Raw genomic sequence first — 27173 nt, 5'->3', positions numbered from 1 at the left:
TATCATAATAATTACATGCATAGATAGCCCTTGTATGAAAGTCAGTGTACGTAATTGAAATATACTAACCATAGTATTCTTTGTATAGTATATGATAAAATTTTCTCTGATGTTTGGGGTTGTAAACAATGTGCATGTAATAAAATATGTAGATAATGTGATATTCTATATAAAATACTTTTATGATGTAGATAATCATTATACGCTACCCTTTGTACTTTGATGAATGCAACTCAAAATATAAAATTCAATAAACTATGAAGAATTCTTGCCCGTCGTATCCATGTGTCATTAAGTCATGCTTCCTGGCAAGACTATTATTCTGAAAAAGAAGATATTTTGTGAAGAGTGACGGTGTGCGAGGTTTCATACAAAATATAGGAAGTATTCGGGTCGAAACATCACACATGAGGAAAAGAATCAGAATTCCGAGACGTGTCTCTTCTCTCTCTCTCACTCTTCAGTTCAAATCCATTTAATTTTTCTACAAAAACATATGCATATCACTCTCTTTCTTTCTAACAGAAAATATACAGGTTAGCAAGACAATGTGAAATGAAAAGAGTATACAACAATTTAATAGTGGAACCTCATAGTAATCATACAATGTCACGAATACTGAAGTGATCAAAGTGAAGTAAACAATATATGATGCTGGGATGGTGTGCTTTCTCTCTGAGTGCATATTTGTTTGTTTGTTTGTTTGTTTTTTCATCGTATTGATATCAGAAATTGGACATCATTCTAAGCAGTCCTGAGAAGTACATGTAGTTATTTTCCTAAAATGAAGGGCAGGGAGGTGCGTCGTCTCGGCTCACTGAACAAGCACAATGAAATTGCAAAAGGGGTGGACAATAGATTACACCCCCATTGCATCTACGAAAAACTTCAATGACCATAAGATTCCTGGGGGCAGAAGGTTGGGATGATTTAAGAACTCAAAATGTATCATAAAATAACTATCATAATCTAACCCTCAATAGAGAATAAGATATACAGAGTCACAGATTACGTAAGAAATTGCGCAATCACAGAAAAAGGAGTTGCGTGAAGAAAAAAGTGAGAGAGAATGCCATGTGTCTGTGTAAGGGTGTGTGTTCATGCCTCTCATTAATTCAATAACTTAAGAAAGCGAAAGTAATATTTGTATCAAATTCGTTTGGAAAACAACTTTCCATATAACCGTAACTTTTAACCATTTTTAACTATAAATATAACTTTTCTTTCGGGGAACATGGTGTAAACGGAGCATACACCTGGAGTACACTTGGGCGCGGACAAGACACGGAATGCACAATAATTACCGGTATTTTATAGTAAATCTGCATTCATTTGGCACCATGTCTCCACATGTCCCTGAAAGATTTCGTTCACTGTCTTCATCATTCCTAAACACTTTATGGACGTTTCCCCATGCACCCCCGAGAGAAAGCAAAAGTTCCGCGTCCAAATTTTGATCGAGCCAACATTTGATTCTTTGTCCGCAGTTTTCATAAGGAAGAAGAAGCCGACCCCTTCATCTCCTGCTTTAAGTTTATGATTATCTTAACTTTAGCAGTTAAGTTATTTATATATATATATATATATATATATATATATATATATATATATATATATGTGTGTATATATATATATGTGTGTGTGTATATGTGTGTGTGTGTGTGTGTGTGTGTGTGTGTGTGTCTACATATGATAATAGCAGGCAGGCATATGAGTAAGCCCCAACGTTGGCGCGGAACTTAAAGTGTTTGAAGTATTTCCCCATAGTATTGTAAGCTTACCTATGGTTGTCGACGACATACAGTACAGGGCCCTGTTGCATAAAAGTTATGATCAAACGCAAGTCAAGGAAATCATACGCAACTTGATTTTCAACCAATCAGAATGGAGCATTTTGGGACTTACGTTTTACCTTCTAGATTTGTGTTTGATCGTAACTTTTATGCAACGGGGCCCAGGAATGACACGCTCGTAATCTGCTTCTGCGACCTTTTCTAGCCACACTAGTAGACGCCAGCCCATACTTGCCTGCCAAAAAGAACTTTGGTGCAGGGTACGAACATGAAGATGAGTGCCAGTACTATTACGACGGTCTTGCCGCAATTTGAGCCTGTATATAGTGGTATACATCACAGTCTCCTCTCGTGTAGAGCGGAGCGAACGTTCACCGTATAGCCGTATAGGTCTTTACCTGTAAATAATCCTCCATACTGGACACACTCCGATAAGAATAGAGAATTATAAATCCATATGAAATACACGAAATACTCAATGTCTTCCGCCTTTCATGTGTAACTAAACTTATTGCACTTAAGTAGTGAATTTGCATTGTTTTTTTTTTCAGTTCAAAGCCAGCTTAAGGTATAAAGGTCCTTTGAAGAAGTATACGGTGTCACCACTCAAAAAACAAACAAACCAACAACAACAACAACCAACTACCGTTTTAATGATCTACGCCAAAACAAACATAGTCTCTTAGATTTCAAAGAAAGCGTGTCCAGTCTCCAAATGGGGTGTATTTTGTAGAAGGATCACTCTCGACACCTGCATAAATGATTAGAACAGGCTATAGTTTGGCTAATTTTGTATATACGATATACCACAGATTTCAGCTTTTTTTTTTTTTTTTTTTTTTTTTTTTTTTTTTGGTAAGCAGGCATGGTAAGATAAAGTGGTTGGACTTGGAAGTGGTTCGATTTATTCACAGCTCTGAGACCTATACATTGCATCCTGCAGGCAAGTTTTTTTTTAATTATTTTCTTTCCGGCAAGTAGGTCTGTAGAGAGCTCACCATAATATATGTACTGAGTTAACCCGTTGAGGACGGACCGATTTTGCTATAATACGCATTTCCCATAGACAACAGCCCGAACATTCTCGGGACGGGTTAACAATATTGGACATATTTATACAAGCATTCATTTCAGCAAAACCCGTTTCATCCCTTTTAAAGGAATATGTTTTGTGTACAGACTAAATTATATACAGCTATAATACCTTGCCAGTTTACCGTGACCTGGGATGTGTTATTAAGAAAAATATGATAAATTCAGCAAAGATTTGCTTCCTTGATTTCGATCAGTGAGGCGGCGGTGGGGGGGGGGGGGGGGGGGGGAGAGCATCGCTGAGTTTTGCAGAGAAATAGGTTATACAATAAAAGTTTTCGAGGGTGTATTTACTCTCTGAATCTGGAATGTAGAGAAACCCGAAAAGAAGAATAATTCAACACATTTTCAACACATGGAATTGAGCGAACGAACACAACGAACAATAAAAAATTAAAAAAGAGTACCTTTCAGCAATGCCGTTCGATCGTCTGTCTAGTCACCAAGACTCAAAAGGGAAAGACCAACGAAGAGAGCTAAATGTCAATGGAAGAAAAAAATCTAGTTCTTTTTGTTCTCCATATTTATTCTAGTATCCAACCTCTGGACTGTGCGTGCCAATGTCGAGGTCAGCGCATTCCCGCTCGCCCCAACAGTACTCTGTACTATTATGCGCGACCATCGTTTTTTCGTTACACGATTATCCGCGTCGATGATTTTTTTTCTTCTTCTTCGACGACGATCGCAAGACAAGCCCTCCGCACACCCCCACTCCGCCCCATTCAGATGTGAATGGAGCCTAGCCCTGAGTTCGCAGAGAAATAGATCAAACGCGAAAACAATATTTATCGCGAACATATCGAGCACGTATGGCAAGCCTTTTTTACATTTAAAGTTAATTTCTGATATCACAAATTCCATTTTGTGATATCAAAAAATCAAATTTTTGATATCAAGAATTCAATTTGTGATATCAAGAATTGAATTTGTGATATCACAAATTCCCGTAAGTGTGGCACATGAATTTAATTTGTGATATCAAGAAATCGAATTTGTGATATCACAAAATCCATTCTTGATATCACAAATTCAATTTGTGATATCAGAAATTCGAATTTGTGATATCTAAAATTCAATTTGAGATATCACTAAATGAATTTGTGATATCAGAAATTCGAATTCTTGATATCAAAAATAGGTTTCACGTGAAAAACCAATGGTAATTCGTGATATCACAAAATGATTTTTTGATATCACAAATTCGAATTTGTGATATCACGAAATAAATTTGTGATATCACTAATTTTAATTTGTGATATCAAGAATTCTTATTTGTGATATCACAAATGCGAATTTCTGATATCACAAATTCTATTTTGTGATATCACGAATTGAATTATTGATATCACAAAATCGAATTTGTGATATCAGTAATTCACAGGGAATTTGAGCGTTAGTTTTGCGCTGAAATTCAACTGTGAATTCGAGCGTTAGTTGAGCGCAGAAATACACGGGGAATTCGAGCGTTAGTTCAGTGCAGTAAATCCCTGTGAATTCGAGCGTTAGTTGAGCGCAGAAATACAAAGTGAATTCGAGCGTTAGTTGAGCGCAGAAATACACAGCGAATTCGATCGTTAGTTCAGTGCAGTAAATCCCTGTGAATTCGAGCGTTAGTTGAGCGCAGAAATACAAAGTGAATTCGAGCGTTAGTTTTGCGCTGAAATTCAACTGTGAATTCGAGCGTTAGTTGAGCGCAGAAATACACAAGGATTTCGAGCGTTAGTTCAGTGCAGTAAATCCCTGTGAATTCGAGCGTTAGTTGAGCGCAGAAATACAAAGCGAATTCGAGCGTTAGTTTTGCGCTGAAATTCAACTGTGAATTCGAGCGTTAGTTGAGCGTAGAAATACACAGAGATTTCGAGCGTTAGTTCAGTGCAGAAAATCGCTGTGAATTCGAGCATTAGTTTAGCGCAGAAATACAAAGTGAATTCGAGCGTTAGTTTTGCGCTGAAATTCAACTGTGAATTCGAGCGTTAGTTGAGCGCTGAAATACACAGGGAGTTCGAGCGTCAGTTCAGTGCAGAAAATCGCTGTGAATTTGAGCATTAGTTTAGCACAGAAATACAAAGGGAATTCGAGTGTTAGTTTTATGCTGGAATTCAACTGTGAATTCGAGCGGTCTTTTTTTTTTTTGGCGCAGAAATACACAGGGAATTGGAACACGACTTTTGAGCTGATATTCAGATGGAATGTATACTACTACTAACTTTTTTTAGAACAATGTTCAACATACAAATAACTATATATGAGAGATTTACACATCCATCATTCCCTAAATGATCATCAAGGTATATTCGATGAATTATTGATACAAATCAATTGTTTTGCAACATGTTATCATGAATTCAATGATACTTTGTACACTTAGGGCCTACATTTAATTCATCGTTTCGTCCTCAAACTGTCATCTATTACTACATTATTGTTAATTATAATTCATTTTTCATGTGGTAATCCCCTTTACAGTAAGACTCTTCCACCAAATCGATGATAATTATGTGTGGTTGTATGTGTATGTGTGTTATAAAAGCATACCATGTTTTTGTATTGCGGAGGACCGACCAAGGGCAATCACCCTTCTGGTCTGTGTATGTCAGCAGCGGAGAATAAGATAGAGAGACTGTGAGTCATGCAGGGTGCGAGAGGGAGTCGTAAACTTGCCAAATGTCCACCACTGGTGTCGGCTGGTGGTCACATAAAGCAACGTGTTTCTCCTAAAGACATTTTCTCACTCCTCAAAATCAGTCCTCCAGAACAAAGGGGTGTATCCATTAAGACCAATAGTGTAAGGTGTACAGTTTGCCTGCCCCAATATGTTCATGATTTTGTAGAATAATTTAAAGTGTAATTTATTATAGGAAAGTTTATTCAAGAACCAAAACCGGGGAGAACAAAACTGGAATGCACAAGCCCAAAAGTCTTCAGACCAGAGCAAGAAGAGTGAAGATAGGGCCTATCCAGATCTTATGAGGAGTTTATGCAGCAGTATATGCATGGCAAACAAACAGTTAGAATTTGTAGTAAGAAAAAAGCAGTGGTACGAAGGACTTCAATTTTGTTAATCTGCGCAATGAGAAATTTCTCTTATTAACTCGGAGGAGTAACAGGGGGAGGTCGGGAAAGAGTATCTTTCACGTGACAGAGTAAAGAGAAACGGAAACAAAAGTTGTAAGTCAACCAGTCTCTGCCAAATCAGTGGCGAGAAATGGAAAAAAATAAGAATATAATCCTTGTGACTTTGAAGTAATTGACAACATATCAATAATGGCATTTTAGATGCTAATGCTATGTTGCTAAACGATTTATTTTTATCGATTATTTTAAAACCAATTCCTAATCACTTTAAATGAAGACGAGTTGCCAAAAACTCTTCATTTAGGTTTTTTTGTAACTATCGTTATATACTATGTAAAGATAACACCTGAAATTCCACAGGAATATCTGCGCTAAACTGTTGCTCGAATTCACAGTGTATTTCTGCGCTCAACTAACGCTCGAATTCACAGTTGAATTTCAGCGCAAAACTAATGCTCGAATTCCCTGTGTATTTCTGCGCTCAACTAACGCTCGAATTCAGTTGAATTTCAACGCAAAACTAATGCTCAAATTCCCTGTGTATTTCTGCGCTCAACTAACGCTCGAATTCAGTTGAATTTCAACGCAAAACTAATGCTCAAATTCCCTGTGTATTTCTGCGCTCAACTAACGCTCGAATTCACAGTTGAATTTCAGCGCAAAACTAATGCTCGAATTCCCTGTGTATTTCTGCGCTCAACTAACGCTCGAATTCACAGTTGAATTTCAGCGCAAAACTAATGCTCGAATTCACTTTGTATTTCTGCGCTCAACTAACGCTCGCATTCACAGTTGAATTTCAGCGCAAAACTAATGCTCAAATTCCCTGTGTATTTCTGCGCTCAACTAACGCTCGAATTCACAGCTGAATTTCAGCGCAAAACTAATGCTCGAATTCCCTGTGTATTTCTGCGCTCAATTAACGCTCGAATTCACAGTTGAATTTCAGCGCAAAACTAATGCTCGAATTCCCTGTGTATTTCTGCGCTCAACTAACGCTCAAATTCCCGTTGGTTTTCTGCACTGAACTAAAGCTCGAGTTCCCTGTGTATTTCTGCCCTCAACTAACGCTAGAATTTACGGTTGAATTTCAGCGCAAAACTAATGCTCGAAATCAAATGATTTCTTTGCGAATGATATGTGCTGAACTTCCATGTAAATTAATGATATCACAAATTGGAATTAGTGATATCACAAAATGTATTTCTTGATATCAAGAATGTGAATTCGTGATATCTCGAATTGAATTCGTGATATCACGAATTTAATTTGTGATATCACTAATTCGATTTCGTGATATCAAAAATTGGTTTTACGTGATAAACCAATGGGTATTTGTGATATCAAAAATTGAATTTGTGATATCAGAAATTCGAATTTTTGATATCACGAAAGGGAATTCGTGATATCAGAAAATCTTTTTAAAAAGTAATATGGCTTGCCATAAGCACGAGACAAGCCGGGGAGGCACAACTGCTATAAAAGGAAGCTGTCGATTGAAGTTGTCCACTGTCTTGTGACACTTCGAAAAAGTCATACTAAACCTGACAGAGGAGAAGAATTTGAAGAGGATGTCCAGTCAAGCCAATAAACCCTCGGTCAGCGGGCTCGGGACGCCAACCCCTGGTCGCGCTATCTTGTGGGCTGTGCCTCGATCTCGCTCGTCCATACTGGCCAAATGCCTGGCGGCGATGCCGGAGACTTCGGTGTGGTTTGCCAACTACATGCTCGCCGACTGGGTGAACCGCGTCTACGTGGAGCAGACCGGAGAGGATTTGCCCGCCGAGTATTGCGGGAACGAAGCGGCGTACGCGAAGGCAGCAGAATTGATGGTCAACCTGAAACACTTCAAGGCCTCGCCAGAGAGGATGGGGTATGTTTGTCTATAATTTTCCTCGTTTCCTTTTAAGACTTCTTGCGTCGGGATGTTTTCTTAAACACATCACCAACGGATGAGTGTTGATCATTAACGACGGCGAGTTATCTCTATAAAGGTACATGCTTAAAGTCAAGGGCTAGAGATAAAGGTGTGGGTTTTTTCGCAGCGTTTGTTCTTTATTGCATTCATTGACATTTATGGAATTTTGACAGTCATCTAACAAGATGTCTACTGCTATCTAGAAAATGATACCTGGACATCAACTATGTCATATACACAACTTGCTTGTAATCTATCGATTGTGCTAGACACGTGTGACGGTATTCCTTATGTCACAATATTTGCTCATTCTATTTGACTTTAACTGATATATCAAGAATAATAACCATTGTACATATTTGTCCGTCTAACTTACGGCTCCTTGAAGAAGAGAGATTCGCGGTAACACCATGTGTATGTAATTCTTGAAAAGCACGTTTTTGGCGAAAGAGGACCCTAGAAAGAGAGGAGTGCATGAATGAATGATTGAATGAATGAATGAATGAAAAAGATGAAGGAGGGAGGAGAGGGACAAGGAAAAGTTTGGAAACCACACATATATATTATATTAGCAGATATTATTTTTTCATTAGCTTGTATAGTTTTCAACAAGAAATCTGAAAGTCGATATTTCGAAATCGAATTGATGACTTTAATGAATCATAATCGGAATTATAAGACCTATACTTTACTTATTCCCATGCACACTTCGGCGAATATCAAATACTGAGCTAAGTAAAGTGTCTATTGATTGTATCGGACTTGATATTGTTAACGTTATTTTTTAGGTGTGTAAAGACAGCAAATTTATCACTAGTCCAATCTTATTAGATAATGCATCGAGCAACAAGTCTACGAGGAACGTCATGAAAATGATGACGACGTTTTCGATGGCTACTTGAACTTGTTAAACTTGAAGTCGAGTGTTTTCCACCTCATCTCCGAAAATAAGACGCCATACTGAAGATTTCAGTCTGGTTGATGAGAAGCCCGCTGTTATTTTGTGTGTCAATTAAACGTTACCGCATTAGCCTCATTATAATGATATTGATGATCAACTTTCGGTGAGGATGCTAACCACTTTAGAAGTATGAGATGTGGAAACAATGATTTTGTTACATATACATTTTTATGTTCTTTCTAAACAGTATAATAAAAAAGTTCTTTAAAGAATGAGAGCTTCTGTGCTACCTGTAGAAAAATTTATGACATGTATGAATGCTTACCTGACGGTATCATTATTTTTTTGTTGTTGTTGCTGCTGTTGTTCAACAGGTATGGGGATGTTAAGCGACAGATTGAGTCAGACGATAGCAAGTACGTCTTCGTGAAGGATCAGGCACACGGCGTTTTCTCGGAGAGGGCGCGCCAGTTTGTGCCTGCTGGTTTCAACCACGTTTTCCTTATTAGAGATCCTACCAGAGTTTTTTCGTCCATACAAAATGCCATGGTTCGGATCCTCGGGGAGCGGGGTGAAAACACCGACAACCTCAACATCTTCCGAGACGACCCCTGCATCTACGAACATTTGGAACTCTACAAAGCACAACACGATCTCTGGCAGTACGTGCGCAAACAAACCGGCTCCGAACCCCTGATCATCGACTCCCACGACATGGCGACGAACCCGAGACCGATCGTGAAGGAGGTTTGTGACCGCGTCGGCTTTCCCTACCAGGAGTCTCTGTTGTCATGGCAACCGTCTGGGTTGCTGACGACCGGCTGGAAGCTTCCGACACCCCACTACATGTACAGTCATCAGCAGTATTACACGTCCGCGTTGAAGAGCACCTGCTTTGTCTCTCCTGGCGAGGAGGGTGCCGGTCCAATACCACGTGATCAACTTACCGACGACCTCATTGAGTGCGTCGATGTCTCAATGCCATACTATCAGGAAATGTCTAAGCATAAATTTAAAGTGTGACTTCTACAGAGTTGCACCGCTTGCAATGTAACTGGTTGTTGAATGTCTTTTTTTTTTGGGGGGGGGGGGATTTGCAGGTGCATGTGTTCCCTCTTTGATATACGCAATGTATAACTCTCTAATACTTTTTAACCGTATCATTGTTATCATATATTGAGTCATATTGTTATTGTTGCCAGAACGACAATGGTTCATCCGCCTACAGCATGTGGCTTATCCGACCCCAAATCTGCATTAGAGAAGAATTTGCTATATAACTGTATAATTGTACTTTTTTTCTCTATGTTTCGGTCATTGTTGTACCCGTGCTCCCCATCTTAATCTTTAACTCGATTTTAAGTGGGACCTACGCTCAACAAGCTCGCTTTTAAGTAGGTTCCTTCATGTTCCTTTAGCATTCATTCACAGATTCAAAACTTCATAGATCGACCACTATATGTTTTATATATTTGCAATATTTTATGTATGTCTCCAGCTTGATATCATGTACTTCATTTAATTTTGTTATACAAAGTATTTGATGTATTTTTTCATCGAGAAATATGAAAATAAATCGAAATCGAAATCGAAATCGAAAAATGTCAATGTTTTCGTCAAAAGGGGATGTTCACATCAAAATCAGATATAGAATTGATGATAAACTTGGGCTTCGATGTATTTGCAAGGAAAAGCACTGTCATGGCTTGATGCATCTTTAGTTATCAATGCGTACTATTTAAAGACGAGGTGCTGATTCTATAACCTCACAAATCTCCCAACGGCATGCACACAAAATACATGTACTAGTATTTCAAAACGTCAAGTTTTGATTGATTACCCAGAAACCATAATTCCTCCGAATACAGAATCATACACCACTCAATTTACTTGCATGAAAACGTTCATTTATACCGCATGGAAACTCTTTTTCAAGTCCTCGAACTCAAAAGTCTTGATGATTGTTCATTTCCTACTTTTGCCTGGAAATAATCTCGAATATTCTCCAAGGAAAGTAACTTGACAGTATGAAACTTGACAGTATGAAATTGAAATATTAAAGACATTTATTTCGATTAATATCTTGGGATTTTGTCTCCCCATGCTAATTCTCAGGGATACATGTCTCTAACATCTCTTTGCACAAAATTTTCTTGCACCATGCCAATGTTGTGCCGTTTAGATATAGACAACATGAATGTGCTATTTTCAGTGTGTGATGCTTGAACGAGCTTCGTAGTGATATAACAATGCGAGCTGTCTCCCTGATATTTGATAAGTGGCCTGGGCCGTTGTGTAAATCCTCAATGCAATTAGTTTGATGCAGTCTTTAAATAGTGCGAGGAATTTGTTATAAGTGTAATATATACACTGTCAATGTTTACCATTATCATAAGATATTCATATTTAGCGCACCGTCATGTTCGCAATGCACCGGATCTTGAAATGTCAAATATCTATTATGAATATGATGATCGATGATGATGGTGAAAGCGGTGACATAGTATTCCATACATAAGAAAACAGATATTCTAGTATACAACTGACAAATGCTGCAACGGTAAAATGTGTGTGAAGTGCGCCTTTTTATGACAAGGAGTGGATGATGATTGAAAACACATTCTTATCAGTTTAAGAAACGCTTAGGGGATCTTTACTTTATTACAATAATGTCTTTCATTATTTCGCAAACTCTTTGTTACGCAGTTATACGTTCTTTGTGCTAAATATTATGCATATAATGGTCTATAAGGTTATAGTTATTTCTAGGTATTGATTTTCAGGTCTTTGAATGTATATTTTGATCATTCCTCGTGGACAGTTGCTCATAATGTCGTAATTCTAGTTTGCGCATTCCGTAACACATCATAATTATTGTCATATTATCTCTATAATAGATTTCTCTTTTCATCATAGTAACTCTTATATAAATACATCTATAAATCTATTAGCTGAGTTATAGTTTTACAAACATATAGAAATTTGTATCAACACAATGCTATACAGTCAAATCAGTTTTAAATAGCAAAGAATTACGGACAATTACGTCAGACTATGAATAAATGAATTGTAACAGTGAAGAAATTAATCTCTCCTAATCAGCACTGCTTTTGCTGTTGTATATTTTACTTTATTGCCAAAGGTACAGACCCTATCTATATCGATCGCGAACGTACGGATTATACTAGGTATTGTCATACGCGGGCATGCGAAATTTGCAGTCTGTCTGGACTATGGTGACCATTCTTTCTGAAATGGCCGACATTTTTATTTTATTTTTTAGTCGTGATACTAATAACTTGTAACTTCAGATATTATATAAATATATCTATATAATTATTATATATCACTTCGAACGAACTGACCGATTTTCCTCAAACTTCACTAATGTGTTCTTTTGATATAGATTGTTCATATTATTTGAGTGAACTTGTCCTTTAACAGTACTAGGGCTCTAGATCTCGGCCTTGGCGACGTCTTGGTCATGCCGGTCAACGTATCGAGCCGGGCTGGACAGATCAAGGCTGTCGAATGGGGAAGGGAAAGAGAAAGAGGAATGAGTGGGGACGGGGAGGGGGACGACTGGAGGAGGGGCATTGACCCTTGACCTGCTTAACCACGAGCACAAACCCCCAGCATCACCCAACCACGGCACCACCGCTAAAAACGTTCTGTGGCCCCTGGTAATCACCGGTAATGTATCTGATGAGATGACAGTGCATATTGTAGGAATTTTACGTGATGACAATGCATATTGTGATAATTTTGTGCGATGACAATGCATTTATCGTTGGTACGTTTCAAAAAGTGATGACAATGGATAAATATTGTTAATATGCAACTCACACAATATCAGCTAGGCCCATAACGAGAAGCGGTGGGTGTTCAGGGGGAAAAATCATTCTATGTTTGTAAATACATACAGTATTCCTCTCCCAGACCGTACCTCGGTATACGGAAAATGCATATGGGTAATTCGTGGTGTATGTCTTTCATCTCTTATTCGTAAACCTATTGTATAGTGGATATCACCCATAATGACATGATAATGTACGGCAGTGAATTGAGTGGTGACAGATATCACTATAATGCCATGTGTTCTCACAATAGAATACGAAGTGATGATGTCACAGTTTATTGTTCTAGCTTGGGTTGGAACCAGGTGTCGTGTTCACAGATATTCAAACCAGGTGAGGTTGATCAGAACCAGTTTCCATGGTGATGAATGGCTTTGACATCACAGCTTGGTACTCTCCAATAGTAGAGGATAACGAGAAAATAATGTGCTTAGCAAATACGAAAAATAAACAAACCAACCCTTCTCCCAGCCCCGTACAGTCATGGTCAGACTGGCTCTCGCGATACAGTACCTCGTTTAGAGTTATCTAAAGGGATTTAGATTTTTGTAGAATTTGATAGAAAAAAAAAAGTACTCCTCCATTGCATTTGGAGCAATTTGGGAAGACGTTTTCACCTTTATTCTTTTTTTTTCAAGCGGATCTTGCCAAAGGACACCCCCCCCCCCCATTACGGACCTGGTAATTATGATATTATACCCAAAATTTCTGCATTGTCATCACATTAGATACACACGATATATGCATTGTCATCACATCAAACATACATAATTCATAATTATGAAGGGCTGCGAAATGATTCGTCTTAAAACGACTTTTGCCTTCCGCGTATGACACGTCAAATTTGCCTCGATCGACTTATCGATGTTGGACTTTGAAATCGGTGTTGAAACTGCTGTTATGTGTGTAAAGCCGATCGTTTGCTTGTTTGTCAAAGGTATAATTAATATTCGAATAAATGGAATGAAAATGTCAATCTTGCCCAATGTGCAATTTTATATTTCTTGTGAAAGATATCAATTCCTCAACAAAAAACAACAACAACATCAGAAGAATGTAAAAGTTGCATCAGGGCATGCGTGCTGACCTGCATAGAATTGCTCACATGTGCATGTCATGCAATAATATTTGTCAATCGGGGATGAGTAAACACTCGTTCTTCCAACGCTCAGCAGGACAGCACCGTGCTGTCATAAACACTCGGGAAAGGAGTATTCTGTTGCTGTATTTTGTTTATCCTGGCTACTATTAAAAATCACCATATAATCGGTGCTTTGTTTACGTCGACGAAGTGCAATTTTTTCAATCATTTACAATGAAAACAACTCGACGCAAAAATCATAAATTTGAATAGGTAATGGCGTATTGTGTGTACTGTGTATGTACGTATTTAATACGTGGGTGTATTTTACACATTCAGTGTGAAGGAGGTTCAAGAGATGGAATTCCAACTGTGAGTATTCAAACAGTTGCCCGTTTTCTATGGATGCACAACAGAATTCAATAGGTGTATTCATGCCTTTGATGATCGGGGCTCGATGCCGCCATCTTTCTGAGAAAGCTGAAAGTTCATTTTCCACGGTAACATTATCGGGTATATTTTGCTTGTTTATAGAATGAAATGAAACTTCACCTAATGATAAAGCAAAGAGCAAACAAACAAACAAACAAACAAACAAACAAACAACAACAACAATTCGGTCCCCCAAAAATGTGCAAAAGTGTAAATCTGAGCTGTATGTTGTGAAAGTGTTTGAAATTGTATCCTCCATAGAAGCCGATTTTATGGCTTTACCTATTGTTTCCCACAAAATGAAACAGACACGGTATGATTTTCAAGTATAGGCCGTATTTCTTAATAAATGGATATATCAGATAAGTCTACAGACATGCCACCGTCTAGTGATCTTTTTCTTCATTTCAGCAGTATTTGCGATTTTTTTTTCCGCGCATCCCCGTGTCATAATGTTATGTATACTCCTCTTATCTTATAATAGGGATGGCGAAAAGTACCATCATAAAGACATAAGCTATCTTCCTTAGAGAGTAGTTAGTCATTATACAATGGGACGTGAATCAATTTTATTGTCTTCCTATCTTGAGGGCAGATTCAGTAATACTTCAATTATTTTTAAGCGGCGGCATCGAGCATTGGATCGAGACTACTATATGACTCCATCTCTTGAACGTCCTGTTATTGGTTGGAGGCACGGTCGTTCTGATCTCGGAGTGTTTATAAGATTGGTGAGGCTGCCTTTGCCGCCCATGCGTACTGGTGAGTGTTGGTCAGGGAATATGCATACAACGCTGGAATTTGCTTCGAGTAACATGTGGAAAAACAAACAAACCATGAGTTAAAGATAAATGAGACGGGGATTTCCCATCGAGATAATCTAATGTCTTAGGAGGAGATACATGAAGAAAAATGTGTAGGCCCTACTTTTATTTTGCTCCGAGATAAGTGATGATTAGTTTAGTTCAATCCAGTTCTTTCTGCATTGCATTTTTAATACAGTATAACAAGAAATAGCAAAGTGTATACTAAGTAGTATGTATACATTATAGTGGTAACAGTGGTAGGAAACGTATATAAGAAGACATAATGCAACGTAAGACTGAAGGTATGCCTACGTTAGCAGAAGACACACTTTGCTAAAAGAATGAAAATTATAGATTTTCACAATTGTCACTCACTGAATGAGCAGCACTGAAGAGCACGTGTGATGAGATGAGGACCGTCACGGTAGACGGATAGGATTACTGTACTGTATACTCTGAGGTGAGGACGTGGTGGGTTTACTGCGCTGGTGTGATGTTGATCTGCGGAATGCGTATATACCATGTATGTCATTGTGGTTTTACGCATTACGCTATAATGGCCTTGAACTCCTTGCTTAGATTAAGTGGGAATCAATGTTATGTGTAGAAAAAAAATACTGAAATATAAAGATGTTCTTAATTTTCTCTAAAAAATTCAAACGATGTTCACTGCTTTTAAATTGGGGGCAAAGAATTTCAGACAACTGGCCCATGTTTGACCAAACTGATGTTAAGGTTTGCCACATTCACCTAGACACTCAATCCTATTCTAGCGACCACCTGACTGAGGCGACCATCCATGCACGGCCCCGTAGAGAAAATGTGTAGTTGAGATCATGCGTATCGGCGCCAAAAGATTTGGTTTCTTCAACTGGATGATAGAAAAGAGTGCACAACGATTGCTTACTCCTTCAAGTTGTGTCAGTCAGCTCAACAGTCTATACCTCGTGGATTTCTTCAATCAGGTATAGAGAAGAAACTCATCCACCGTTTCAGCAAATTCATTGCTCTGAACCCCAATGACCCCTATCATCGCACTTTAACCCCAATGCCTCTTCTCTGGTCCATGTATAATATAAACCCAAATGCCCTCTTTAAGACAAACAGCAAACAATGAGTATGCAGTTGATATATTATTTGAATGGTAATCTATTACAGCTAATGTAAGATAATAGACATATTCTTGACTGGAAAGTAAACATTAAAGATAAAGAACAATAAGTCTATAGAAAAATAATAGTCATTCAAGCCGTGTTGCCAATTGAATCTTGCATGTACGCAAATTATTTGCATATAATGTTTCGTCGTAGGTAGAGCCTATGTGTAATTTATATGGGACATTTACTGGTTAAAAAAAAAATACATTGGCTTCGCCTTATTGAATCTGTCTACATCAACCATTTGTTAACAACCCCTAACATTTTGACATATATATTATAAACATTGTATATACACTGTATATATACACACACACACACACACGCGTGCGCACGCACACAAACACACACACACACACACATATATATATATATATATACATCATATTAGTGGTAGGGCCTGCATGTTTGTGATACATCACTAGTGTGCGAGTGACATAAAGATATCAATTTCTTGTAGCTGATGATCCTTAGTGTACTTGCAATAAATGCAGTCTACACAATACAAACTGAAGTTGTACTTAATGAAATTCATGTATCTGCTAAGATGCTCTTACATTGTGTGAAGTTTGACGCCCCCCCCCCCCCCCCCGACCAAAAAAAAAAAGTACAATTTGTACATGTAATGTCATTAGTATCAAAGAAAAGGGGTTGGAGTAAGGAGATCATAACACTAACAGGTGTGTACAAACAATTTTCTAGAAATGTGGGAGGCAAGCTTCAGAAAGATTAAAAGAGGCCAGACATCTTGGGGGGAGGGATTGGCGAGCTTCCGCATAGACCAGTATTATAAAACCTGCACAATAGATATCAGCTATTGGTCGGTATTTTAGGGCTACTGTAGTGCATAACACCAAAGATACAAAGATCCTACACACTGCATGGCCGCTGGTGAAACAGAAGCAGTATTGGTATTTTGGCAGATGGAGTCTGCAGCTTTTTAGCGCTGAGCAGGGATAATCGAATGGAGGTCAGAAGCACTGAACACTACTTCAGTGGTCAGAAGACTTCTGGCAGGCCGTCAATTCAAACTCTAACTCAACATTGTATTTACAGAATAGAGATGTGTAACATATAAACTGGACTTCTCTTCATTTGGATTTTCATGACTGAACCAACCACAATAAAATTATGGCAATACACAATACTGATTCAGAGTTACACAGACATTCTTTATTCAACTGAATACTTTACAACTGTAGCGAATTGTTTGAGTACTCGGTTACTATACCGTACCATAATGCAAGTGCAGACCACTCAACTTGTAGTACAGTTTGGGAGACAATTTTGGGCACTGGCATGTCCCAAAATGTAAACAATTAACATCTACCCCGGCTTCTAATCTTTGAAATGCACAGGGCATTTGAGATGTATTTCATTGACAAACGAGTCTTCCGGGGGGAGGGGGGTGGTGGAAATTGACATGAAGCTATACCGTAATACAATATAATTCTATATTAGGGATGCCAAATTCAAATTCATATGGGGTGGCAACAACTCCCCAAAGCAGATGAGGGTTAGGCATTCATTCACAAATGATCAAAATTACCACTGCTTATTAACACAAGGCAAGTGCCATAATGTGTCTCGCCCATTCGCGAACAAGAAATTGCATGCGAATGGGATATAACAGATAAAAAAAAGAGATAACAGATAAAAAGAGATATGAAAGGGTAAAAATTTATGGCAAAAAAGAAACGTGCCATAAAAACTTAACATTGGGCTCTAAAAGTTTGTTGACCCCTGCTTGTGACCTTTGACCTTGTGGTGATCATCCACTCCCCAAGGGACATCTACCATCCAAGTTTAGTCACAAATGGAGTTATGGATCAAAAGTTAAGACCCATAATAGAAACATGCCATAAAAACTTAACATTGGGCTCTAAAAGTTCATTGACCCATGCTTGCGACCATTGACCTTGTGGTGACCATCCACTCCCCAAGGGACATCTACCATCCAAGTTTGGTCACAAATGGAGTTATGGATCAAAAGTTTATGACCCATAATAGAAACGCGCCATAAAAACTTAACATTGGGCCCTAAAAGTTTGCTGACCCCTGCTTGTGACCTTTGACCTTGTGGTGATCATCCACTCCCCAAGGGACATCTACCATTCACGTTTGGTCACAAATGGAGTTATGGATCAAAAGTTATGACCCATAATAGAAACACGCCATAAAAACTTAACATTGGGCTCTAAAAGTTCATTGACCCCTGCCTGTGAGCCTTGACCTTGAGGTGACCTTCATATATGGTAAAATGTGAAACTTTGTATGACCCCTCTTCCCTCGAAATTTGATTGCAATTGAAGCCCAGAGTAAAGAGTTATTGAAGTTTTTGTTGCGTTACGGACAGACGGACGGACGGACGGACGGACAGACGCCGCAGGCGATCCCTTAGTCTCCCCTCACCTCCGGTGGGCTCGACAAAAAGGACTCACATTACCAGTCACGGGGAATTGTCCGTAAATCTTTTCTTTTTTGAAATTTTATTTCAAGCCCCGACTTCACTTGCTTCTCACTAGCTCATGGGAGTTAAATTTCTTAGACTAGTAAAGATTAGGGTTAAACTGAATTTGGGAAGTTTTCATCACCTTCCAGTTCTTTCCCTATCCTTTCTTTAGTATTGCAGTGGACTCCCGTTGTAACAAAGTCACTGGGGCCGGCAGTTTTCTTTTGTTATATTGAAACTTCGTTATAACCGAACACATAAAACAATAAAAATACATAGAGTGGATAATGTTGCAGCCTGAATTTATACTTCGTTGTAACCCAAATTTCATTATAACCATGTTTGTTATACACGTGTAATGGAATTTAACAGCAGAAAACAAATTGAATTCTACAAAATAGGAAATAAATGTTTCCTCTTTGTTTTTTGCACATAGATCAAGATGAATGCCTCTTTGGTTGGCCTCTGCAACTATCCTGCCTGTAATTTTCTCCCCAATACCAGAGCATTGGAGGTGCTTGACAAACATCCTGTCACACATGTAAGAAATAATCCTAAGCAATCAAAAGGAACTGTGAGAAATCCAAAATCTGAGGTGACTGAAGTGGAGTATGCTTTGTAGTGTACACTGTATCAAGAGTTGGGAGGTGTCATCTAGTTGTTGGGTCACATTTCACAGGGCTTCCTCACATTTTGGACCAGTATGATTGGACTATGACTTTCTTGCCAAATATTCAGTAACAACATGGACCAAGGCATTTTGACCTGCCCTATCACGGTCTTGATCTTGTGGTTCGTAAGCAGCCTTGGATTGCGCACCTTGAGGCTTGCTTGACTCAGGTGAGATGGGCCTGCTAGTGGTAGTACGTTTGGCACTGTCAACAAAATCCACGAGGTAATGATCCTCATCTTTTTCACAATTTTGGAGACCTAATGGTGCCACGTTACACATTACTTCTCTCAACGCATACCTGAATTCATTTGCTACTGGATTATCACGATGTCCTTCCCGACCCCATATGATGGAAAACAGATTTTCAAGACAATCCTGATTCAAGCAATTGGTAAGCAGGAACTTAAATTCATGTTCTCTAGTGAGATCATCAAACAACTAAACAAATGCACAGAGTGAAATCACCCATCCATTAGAACATGCTACTTTGGCAGCTGAGCCATCCTTTATATTCCATTCTTTAATCCAACTATGCAGTCCTTCCAAAATTGGATATGGGGAGAACTAGGTTTAGCTGCTCTCATGTATTCTCTTTTTGTTATTAAGTGTTCTTGAATTGCACGAGTCAAATAATTGATCAACCCTTTCTATGAACTGGGCAATGTACACTGCCTCGGAAGGTAAGCTCCCTAAAGAGCAAAGTGTAAAAATTTAACTTTTACTCCACATGTGCATCATCACTGCATATGTACAAGGTCTAATGAGGTAGAGAGGGAGGGTGTGAGGGGATGCCCCCTCCCACTCAACGGGGCGTTGGTGTTTTTAAAATTGAAATGAGGCAATCTGAAGCACACTTTTTGTGGAAAATTCGGAAATCATCATTCCCCAAAGTGTACTAAGTCTATATAGGGGACCAAGCAATGAGAGGGTGGCAAGATACCTCTCCCATAATGAAGGGAGTTTTTTTCATACTAAGAACTGAAATTCAACAATCTGGTGCACACTTTAGTTGGAATACTGTATATGGAAATTTGTCAATCAGAGAAGCATAGCAAGTCTGTGGAAAGAGAGACAAAGCAGGAGGATGTGGGAGAGGATAAGCCCTTGGCCCTATTCCCCCTCCTATGTGATGGAGATTCTGTATTTTATGATTGCAGTTAAATGTCTTGGTGCACACATTTTGTGGCGTATTTGGAAAACTGTCTATGTTCAAAGTGTAGTCATAATCTACTAGTATGCGGGGGGGGGGGGGGGGGGGGGGGGTGGCAAGCAGGGAGAAAGCATGGGAGAGTGCTATCCCTATCCTTCTCATACTAGTGAGCTCTTTTTGAAATTGAAATTGAGATATCTCAATACTTGATGGAATACTTGGGAAATTGTCAATAAATTGCACTAAATCTGATATAGGGGAACTGAGTGAGGAAAGGGTTGATTAAAAGGGGATACATGTATTTGTGTGACAAGTCCTTGGCACTCAGAATAATTCAGAAGTTTTTGTCATTCTGAGAAAAGTACTGAGGCTGGGGAAAGGGGCACACAGGGAGAGGGTTTGGAAGGGGGTATCCCCCTTCCAAGCAAGAAAGATTTTGTAATTCTAGATTTGAAATTTAATGTTCTAGTGCACACTTTCAGCGAAATATTGAAAAAATCATGATCTTACTTGATGAAAGGTTGAAAGGGAGACCAGCTTCCTGCACATGTATACAGTATACATGCAATTTTTCATTTTTTCTACCAACCTTCTTCCAAATCCCCAGTCTAAATCGAAGGGGGGGGGGGGGGGGGGACCACCCTCATCGGTCCCCCTTGGCTATGCCAGTGTTTCATCACGAGTTAACAAACAGACTCGATCGACCTCTTTTTCAATACATCAAAGGTGATGCCATTGAATCAAGGTTTCTTCTCAAGCTTTTTCAGAGGTTTCAGAGAAGATACGCTCGGCAGAGTAAATATCTTGAGCTTACGCAAGAACTCATACGCTTGGGGTCCATTGTTATAGAGCGCAAAGGCAAGAGCCTTGTCATCCTGTGTATATTTATGCCCTTTGGTTCTGAATTTGGATAATTGTAACTGACTAGCAAAGAATTTTAGGGACATTTCGTTCAGATAGTTCTTGGCAATGTCAATTGCTTGTTCGATACTGTTTGCATTTTTGTTTGCCCCTTTCAGTGCAGTTTCGAGTTTTTTCACTTTCGCTCTTAGCCTGCAAATCTTCACTCTTGCATGTCTTGGCACTGAATGCGATGTTGATGGCTCATCCCTTCTTGAAGTAGTAGGTTCCTTTTCTGATTTCTTGTTTGGGGTTTTCTTACATGGAGGTGGGGGTGTTGGAGGTGGGGCTGTTGGAGGCGGGGGTGTTGGAGGTGGAGGTGGTGGAGCTAGAGTTGATGAAGGCGTTGGTTTACCTGCAGATAAGACGCCAACAAAGGAACAAACATGAATTTATCAGTATGTGATTTTTACAAGTCATTTTTAATGAAAATAATGCATAATTACAGCGACAACGTTCCTGCAATAAGTTTCCAGCACTGTAGTCCCACTGCATTCACATTCTCCAGGGCTTAACTGAAAGTGGTACTTTTTTATGTGTGGAAAAGAAGCTCATATATTTCTTGTTATGATCTAGAAAGAATAATTATGCTCAATTTTCACTATATTTTGGAAGCTATAGCAGAAAACATAACTTTTTCTGATATGCAAAAATTTGATTTTCTTATGTATTTATATGACAGCTTCATTCACATTGTAACATATTTACTTTTGCCCCAGGAAAGAAAAAAAAATTAAACTGTATTTAGGTGAAATTTCAACAACAAAAAATTGGTTAAAAAAAAATTAGCTGAGTGCAAAGTGCACATGTCAAGAAAGGGATGGGCATGAGATATTTAGTGAACAAAAAAGAAGCACGACCACTTGTAAAGTTATCATTTCTTGTAAGACATTGCAGTAATTGAGGACTTAAAAACAAGTAAAAACAAAAACTTTGGGGTAAATATGGACAATAGGTATTTACCACTCGCATGGCTGACACTGTTGTTGCAGACTTCTTGCTCTGTACTTGCAGGCTCAGTAGATGCCTTATAAGAATGGTCATTGTCTTCTTGTACAGCGGTCACTAAGGTTCCTGATAATAAAGAAAATGTTTAAAACTGGTTAAGAGGCCATTCATAATTTTAGAATTTGTAAAGAGGGCTGAAGTGGGGGGGGGGGTTGTGGGAGCTGAATTTTGACTATTGTGAAAGGGACTTGTAGAAAATACATTTCCTTTTTTTTTTTTTTTCAGGTGGAACTGAAATTTGAATGATTTTTCAGGCCTGTAGCCAGAAAGGCGGGTAGCAGTGTTGCAATGGTTCCATTCACTGAGAAGTTGGATTACACCTTATTCTTTTTTTTTTTCATTTCATTTGCATAACTTCCTTTATGTAAATTACTGTAAAAGTGAAAATTTTCGCAGTGTTGAAATTTTCACGTATTTTGAGCAACCAGAAGCTAGTACGAAAATAAAAGCACACAAATATTTGTATATGCCATATGTTCCAGTAGGTGATGTCTCGATTCTGCGGAATTAAAAACACGCAAAGCACTTCTTCCGAAGGGGCGAAAAATTAGTAGCTTGAAAATAGCCACTTTTACAGTACCTTGCCCATGCCAATGAGTAGTGTCTGCCAATAGCCCTGCATGTGCTGCGGACCCCTGCTTCCTCTCAAATAATTTTCCCTCCTTTCCTTTTGTCTCATTGTTTGTTCTGACTATGTTCTTGTTTTCTGCGAGCGTCTTGTGCCTCTGTGTGTGTGTTTCCATACCTTTACATTTATTCTGTTGCAAGTCTGATGTAATGAGTGGCTCACATTTCTACAAGCTTGTCTTTTACGTGGGTCTCTCTTTTCCAATAACGCAATTATTTCAGAAAATTAGTTCAAGTATATGCACATACATTGTTCAATATTTAAGATCTCCTACCTCTGCATTGTTTTGCTTTGGGTTCGTCACCTTTACACCTTGCTGGTAGCTTTCTCTTTGGAGTTATTGGCTTTGGTGGATTGGGTACATCAAATTTAGTTGGTACTGCATTCCATACAAGTCGGCCTGTGCACAGGATCTGGCCATCTTCAAAATGCTTCGAGCAGAGTCTACAATTGTTGTAGAGGTACAATGGTGACTTCCCCAACAGGTCTTTCCTCCTGGTATTTTGGACCCATCTGGCACATCTGTGGGGGAAAAAAAATGTTGAAAAAAAAATCATCATGTCATTCATCATGAATAAAAAAGACAAAGATTGAAGATAAAATGAACTTAATACACACATTCATAACTTATTACCTAGTATGTATAGACCTACATCTTTTCACTTTCACTCAGAGCCTACACAGAGGAGGGGGGGGGGGTAGGGGCTGGCAGTTGTTCCTCCCCAGAAATCTTGAAAACTTACATTTTTTTTTAACAAAAATTGTTCACAGAATTCACCAAAAGTGTGCACCAAATCATTCATTTTCAATTTAAGTAAATGATTTCATGCAAAGCACCCCCATGATGAACTTGGCAGCTTTGGTCCCTAGCTTTCGAGTATCTTCAAAAATCTGTGCGTAAACTTGAATCCAGACACCAGAGGCCATGGCTTGTGGAAGGGAAGAAAATCTGTAACATGAATATAAATGCAGTCTTAATTGACTCGAAGCTACAGACTTGTATCATGGTATATAAAGTATTGAAGGTCTAGCCTCTAGGTAAAACCTAGCCTAGGCGAGTCCTCGGCAAGCCTTGGGTAGGTCCACTCCTACTTGTCCACATAAATAAGTTGACTGCCTGTCTTACTCTACAGTCATAGTACTGTAAAAGTGGATATTTTCGCGCGACTAATTTTTTGCGCTTGGCCGGGTCAAAAGAGTTTCGCGTGTTTTTAATTCCGCGGAATCAAGACGTCACGCACAGGAACATATGGCAAGCAAAAATATTCGCGGGCTTTTATTTTTGCGCTAGTTTCTGGTTGCGCGAAATGCGCAAAAATTTCAACAGCGCAAAAATTTCCACTTTTACAGTATTTAATAGTAACTATACTTCTTCCACACAACACTTATTTTAAAGATTTATACTAAATAATGTACATGTACATAGCCAGACAGCATTTGAACATGTAACTTGTTAGGATGATGTACAGTATTGCTGTCTGAGAATTTAATTTGTTACAACTGTAATAAAGTCAAGATAGAGAGACTAGAGTATAACATATCATAAACAAGACACTCTGCCAAATGTCAGTTAAGTAGATACATGTACATTGTACATGTATGTTGGTCTTAAATTTCGAACGGATCCCAATTCCAAACGCACAACTTTGTTGCTCAAAATTTACAATTTTGACATGAAAATTTTCTCACTCTTTTTTTTCCCCCCACACGATATGTCTTAAGTCTTGTTCTGTAGTTGTACCTTTACCGTGTAATAATTGTAGAAATGTCTGAAAGACAACTTTTTCAGTGAAATTCAATAGGAGAGTCTTCATTCGCCCATTAAGTTGAGTAGAATCAGACGGCAAAGCCTAAAATAAAGTGATCGGAAATAATTTACAATCCCCATTCCAATTCCTCATACTAAAAACTGATAGTGTGATACTACTAGTACTACTAGCTGACATGTTGCGCAGTTGTCGTTAATGTTGGGTGTTCGGATCCGGACAGGATAAACGTATTTGTATTGATTTTAGCTAAATAGGCTAAAGATCTGTATCGTATATTTTACAATCACTTACACTGGACTGCAATGCTACTGTGTTAGTGTAGACTGTAGTGTTGAATACTGTTAGAAATAACCGTTAGAATGTTAACATAAATTAATAATAATAATAATAATTGACAGTGCTTATATAGCGCGTAACACATTGTCATTATAGAAGATAATGTCCCTCACAAACGACCGACATTTGAAAAGGTTTACAAATAAAATCTCATTTTTTCTTCGCATGAATGTTAGCAATTGTGAAATATCAGAGGTAAACATATTGATGATTAGCTACTCAATGCATAGTTCTGTTAAATCCAAAGGCAAAAAAAGGCGGCTTCAGTTTTGTTTTTGTGCTACTGATTGTGTACCGTACAGCCCGACCACACGCCGTGCGGAGCACGCAGCGAGCAACGGCCGGGGGTCTCCGGTGGTAGCTCCCTGCGCCAGCGCGCGAGGCGACCGAGCTGGGTTGTAACTGTCAGTGCATTAAGTGTTATTGTTACTTGTTAGTGCTGAAACACATTTCTTACCTCCCTGGATCTTTAGGGAAACGATATAAGGACGAACCTGCAGATAGTTTGGTGTAAGTATTGGTGCAGTTTAATGCACTGCACATATTCTTAGATCTACTCATGATTCTTCACAAAAAAAAATCCCTTGTTTCTTGTCTAATCCCCGGCGTCTTTGCTTGGATGGAAAACATACACGTACAGATGTACGGTGTATTAAACGAGTCGAGTACGTATTATTATGGGCATGGGGATCGAGTATAGACGCTAGAGGGCGTACTCTCGCGATTTCGCACGCACGCCCATCACGCAAACGGGTACGGGTCGTACGGGTGTTGTACTCCATGGAACCACCAAACTCGAACTCGGTGGCTTTGCCCCCCGCGCTATAAGTACCACTGAACTCTCGTACGCTCAAGTGCGAAATACAGGCGCCATTTGGGTAATAAATCGATAGAGGGCGCTTACAGCACGAGCACGAGACCATAACCACTAAATATGTACAATTTAGTGAAATACTTGTCGCAATAGCTTTATCAAAGAAAAAATAAAACAACGACCGATTGTCATAAGTTTCGGGTAATAGTTACCGTTAGTACATTGTTAACTAGAACTACCGAGAATTTGAACATCCAGTTATGATTCTTTCGGAAGTTATGCATTCATAAAGATGGTAAACCCGCCAAAAAACAGCATGTCGCAAATTAATAGTTTTGCCGATATGTTACTATTATGCAAATGAAACCATGATCTTTTTTCATTAAAACTTGTTCTAGGGCAAATTAAGCCATTTGTCTACACGTTAGAACAAAAAGAAATATAATTGAAAACTATTCAGTTGAATTATTTTACAAGTCAAATTTGTCGCAAAGGCCTGTGAAACATACGTTACCATGATTTCAAGTTAGGTTTTCCTTCAAAACATTCCCTAGGGTTGAAATTGTGAATTATCCGTCCTGAAAACTTAGAAAATGTCTCGTCCAATGCTGTAAACAATAGTTGTGCCACCTGGTTATCTGCTGCAGAGAAAAAGCTTCAAGCACTAACATGTTTCAGACCGTATGGTTAAGAAATGAAACATACGTTACCACCGTTAGGGAAAATTAAAAATGAAAATGTTACAAGGAAGATACCAAACATTGGCATACGGTACCCCAATCTCTCCACTGAGTTTTCAATTATGAGCCATTACTAATCGCTTGAAAAAGTCACATCGAAGGTACGTTACCGAAACATACGTTACCCCCGAAAAGATAATCTTAATTAGATTCACTAACATTGCAACCATTCATCGATAAAAAGTGGTATCTAGAGCCATCTTACTCCATAGTTGCTTAGAAACAGTCCTTGCGACAAAATGGCGCATCACGTTGACGACTCACAGGGAATGGACTGCACGAGATCTTTCTCAGTATATGAGCGAACGGTTTATATATTTTCAAAGTCATGTTTAGCGTAATTACATTCAAATATTGGTACTTTTTACTATAAGCAAGTACTTTGGTGTTTGTTTTGTCGAGGAGAATAACAAATTTACATCTCACTCAGATATTTATACAACATTAAGGAACCTAAACATAAGGTCAATATAGTAACGTAGGTTTCACTTAAGGTAACGTAGGTTTCAATTTTACATCTGCATGTACACTGTCATACTTTTCACCAAAGCTTTATCCTAAAAGAGACTAATATCCATAAATAAACAGATG

At 38.6% G+C, this 27173-nt stretch overlaps 2 protein-coding genes across 2 annotated transcripts; one reads left to right on the top strand and one right to left on the bottom strand.

The window, feature by feature from the left end:
- Window positions 1-7531: 7531 nt before the first annotated feature.
- Window positions 7532-9802, top strand: LOC139709228 (uncharacterized). The gene is made up of 2 exons (XM_071621182.1): window positions 7532-7833; window positions 9154-9802. Exons 1-2 carry the CDS (start codon window positions 7532-7534, stop codon window positions 9800-9802), a joined length of 951 nt encoding a protein of 316 aa, XP_071477283.1.
- An 11325-nt stretch (window positions 9803-21127) lies between these two features.
- LOC139709227 (uncharacterized) lies at window positions 21128-25571 on the bottom strand. The gene is made up of 3 exons (XM_071621181.1): window positions 25486-25571; window positions 23198-23445; window positions 21128-21642 (listed from the first exon to the last, which is right to left on the bottom strand). The coding sequence occupies exons 1-3, from the start codon at window positions 25569-25571 to the stop codon at window positions 21128-21130; spliced, it is 849 nt and encodes a 282-aa protein (XP_071477282.1).
- Between the last annotated feature and the right edge of the window lie 1602 nt (window positions 25572-27173).

This window comes from Diadema antillarum, unplaced genomic scaffold (assembly GCF_040938485.1).
Source record: "Diadema antillarum isolate AM-2024a unplaced genomic scaffold, OU_Dant_1.0 seq00001416_RagTag, whole genome shotgun sequence".
In the NCBI taxonomy this organism is placed as follows: Eukaryota; Metazoa; Echinodermata; class Echinoidea; order Diadematoida; family Diadematidae; genus Diadema; species Diadema antillarum.
Note: the sequence above shows the minus strand (reverse complement) of the source record. Positions and strands in the feature narration are given on the sequence as shown.

Excerpts from the sequence above, each read along its gene's own strand:
- LOC139709227 (XM_071621181.1), bottom strand. The coding sequence starts at position 25,571 with ATGTGCAGTGCATTAAACTGCACCAATACTTACACCAAACTATCTGCA. Across the intron at positions 23,446-25,485 it reads TTCCCTAAAGATCCAGGGAG|ATGTGCCAGATGGGTCCAAA; the intron begins GTAAGAAATGTG and ends TTTCCCCCACAG. Across the intron at positions 21,643-23,197 it reads CAAAGCAAAACAATGCAGAG|GTAAACCAACGCCTTCATCA; the intron begins GTAGGAGATCTT and ends TCTTATCTGCAG.
- LOC139709228 (XM_071621182.1), top strand. The coding sequence starts at position 7,532 with ATGTCCAGTCAAGCCAATAAACCCTCGGTCAGCGGGCTCGGGACGCCA. Across the intron at positions 7,834-9,153 it reads GCCTCGCCAGAGAGGATGGG|GTATGGGGATGTTAAGCGAC; the intron begins GTATGTTTGTCT and ends GTTGTTCAACAG.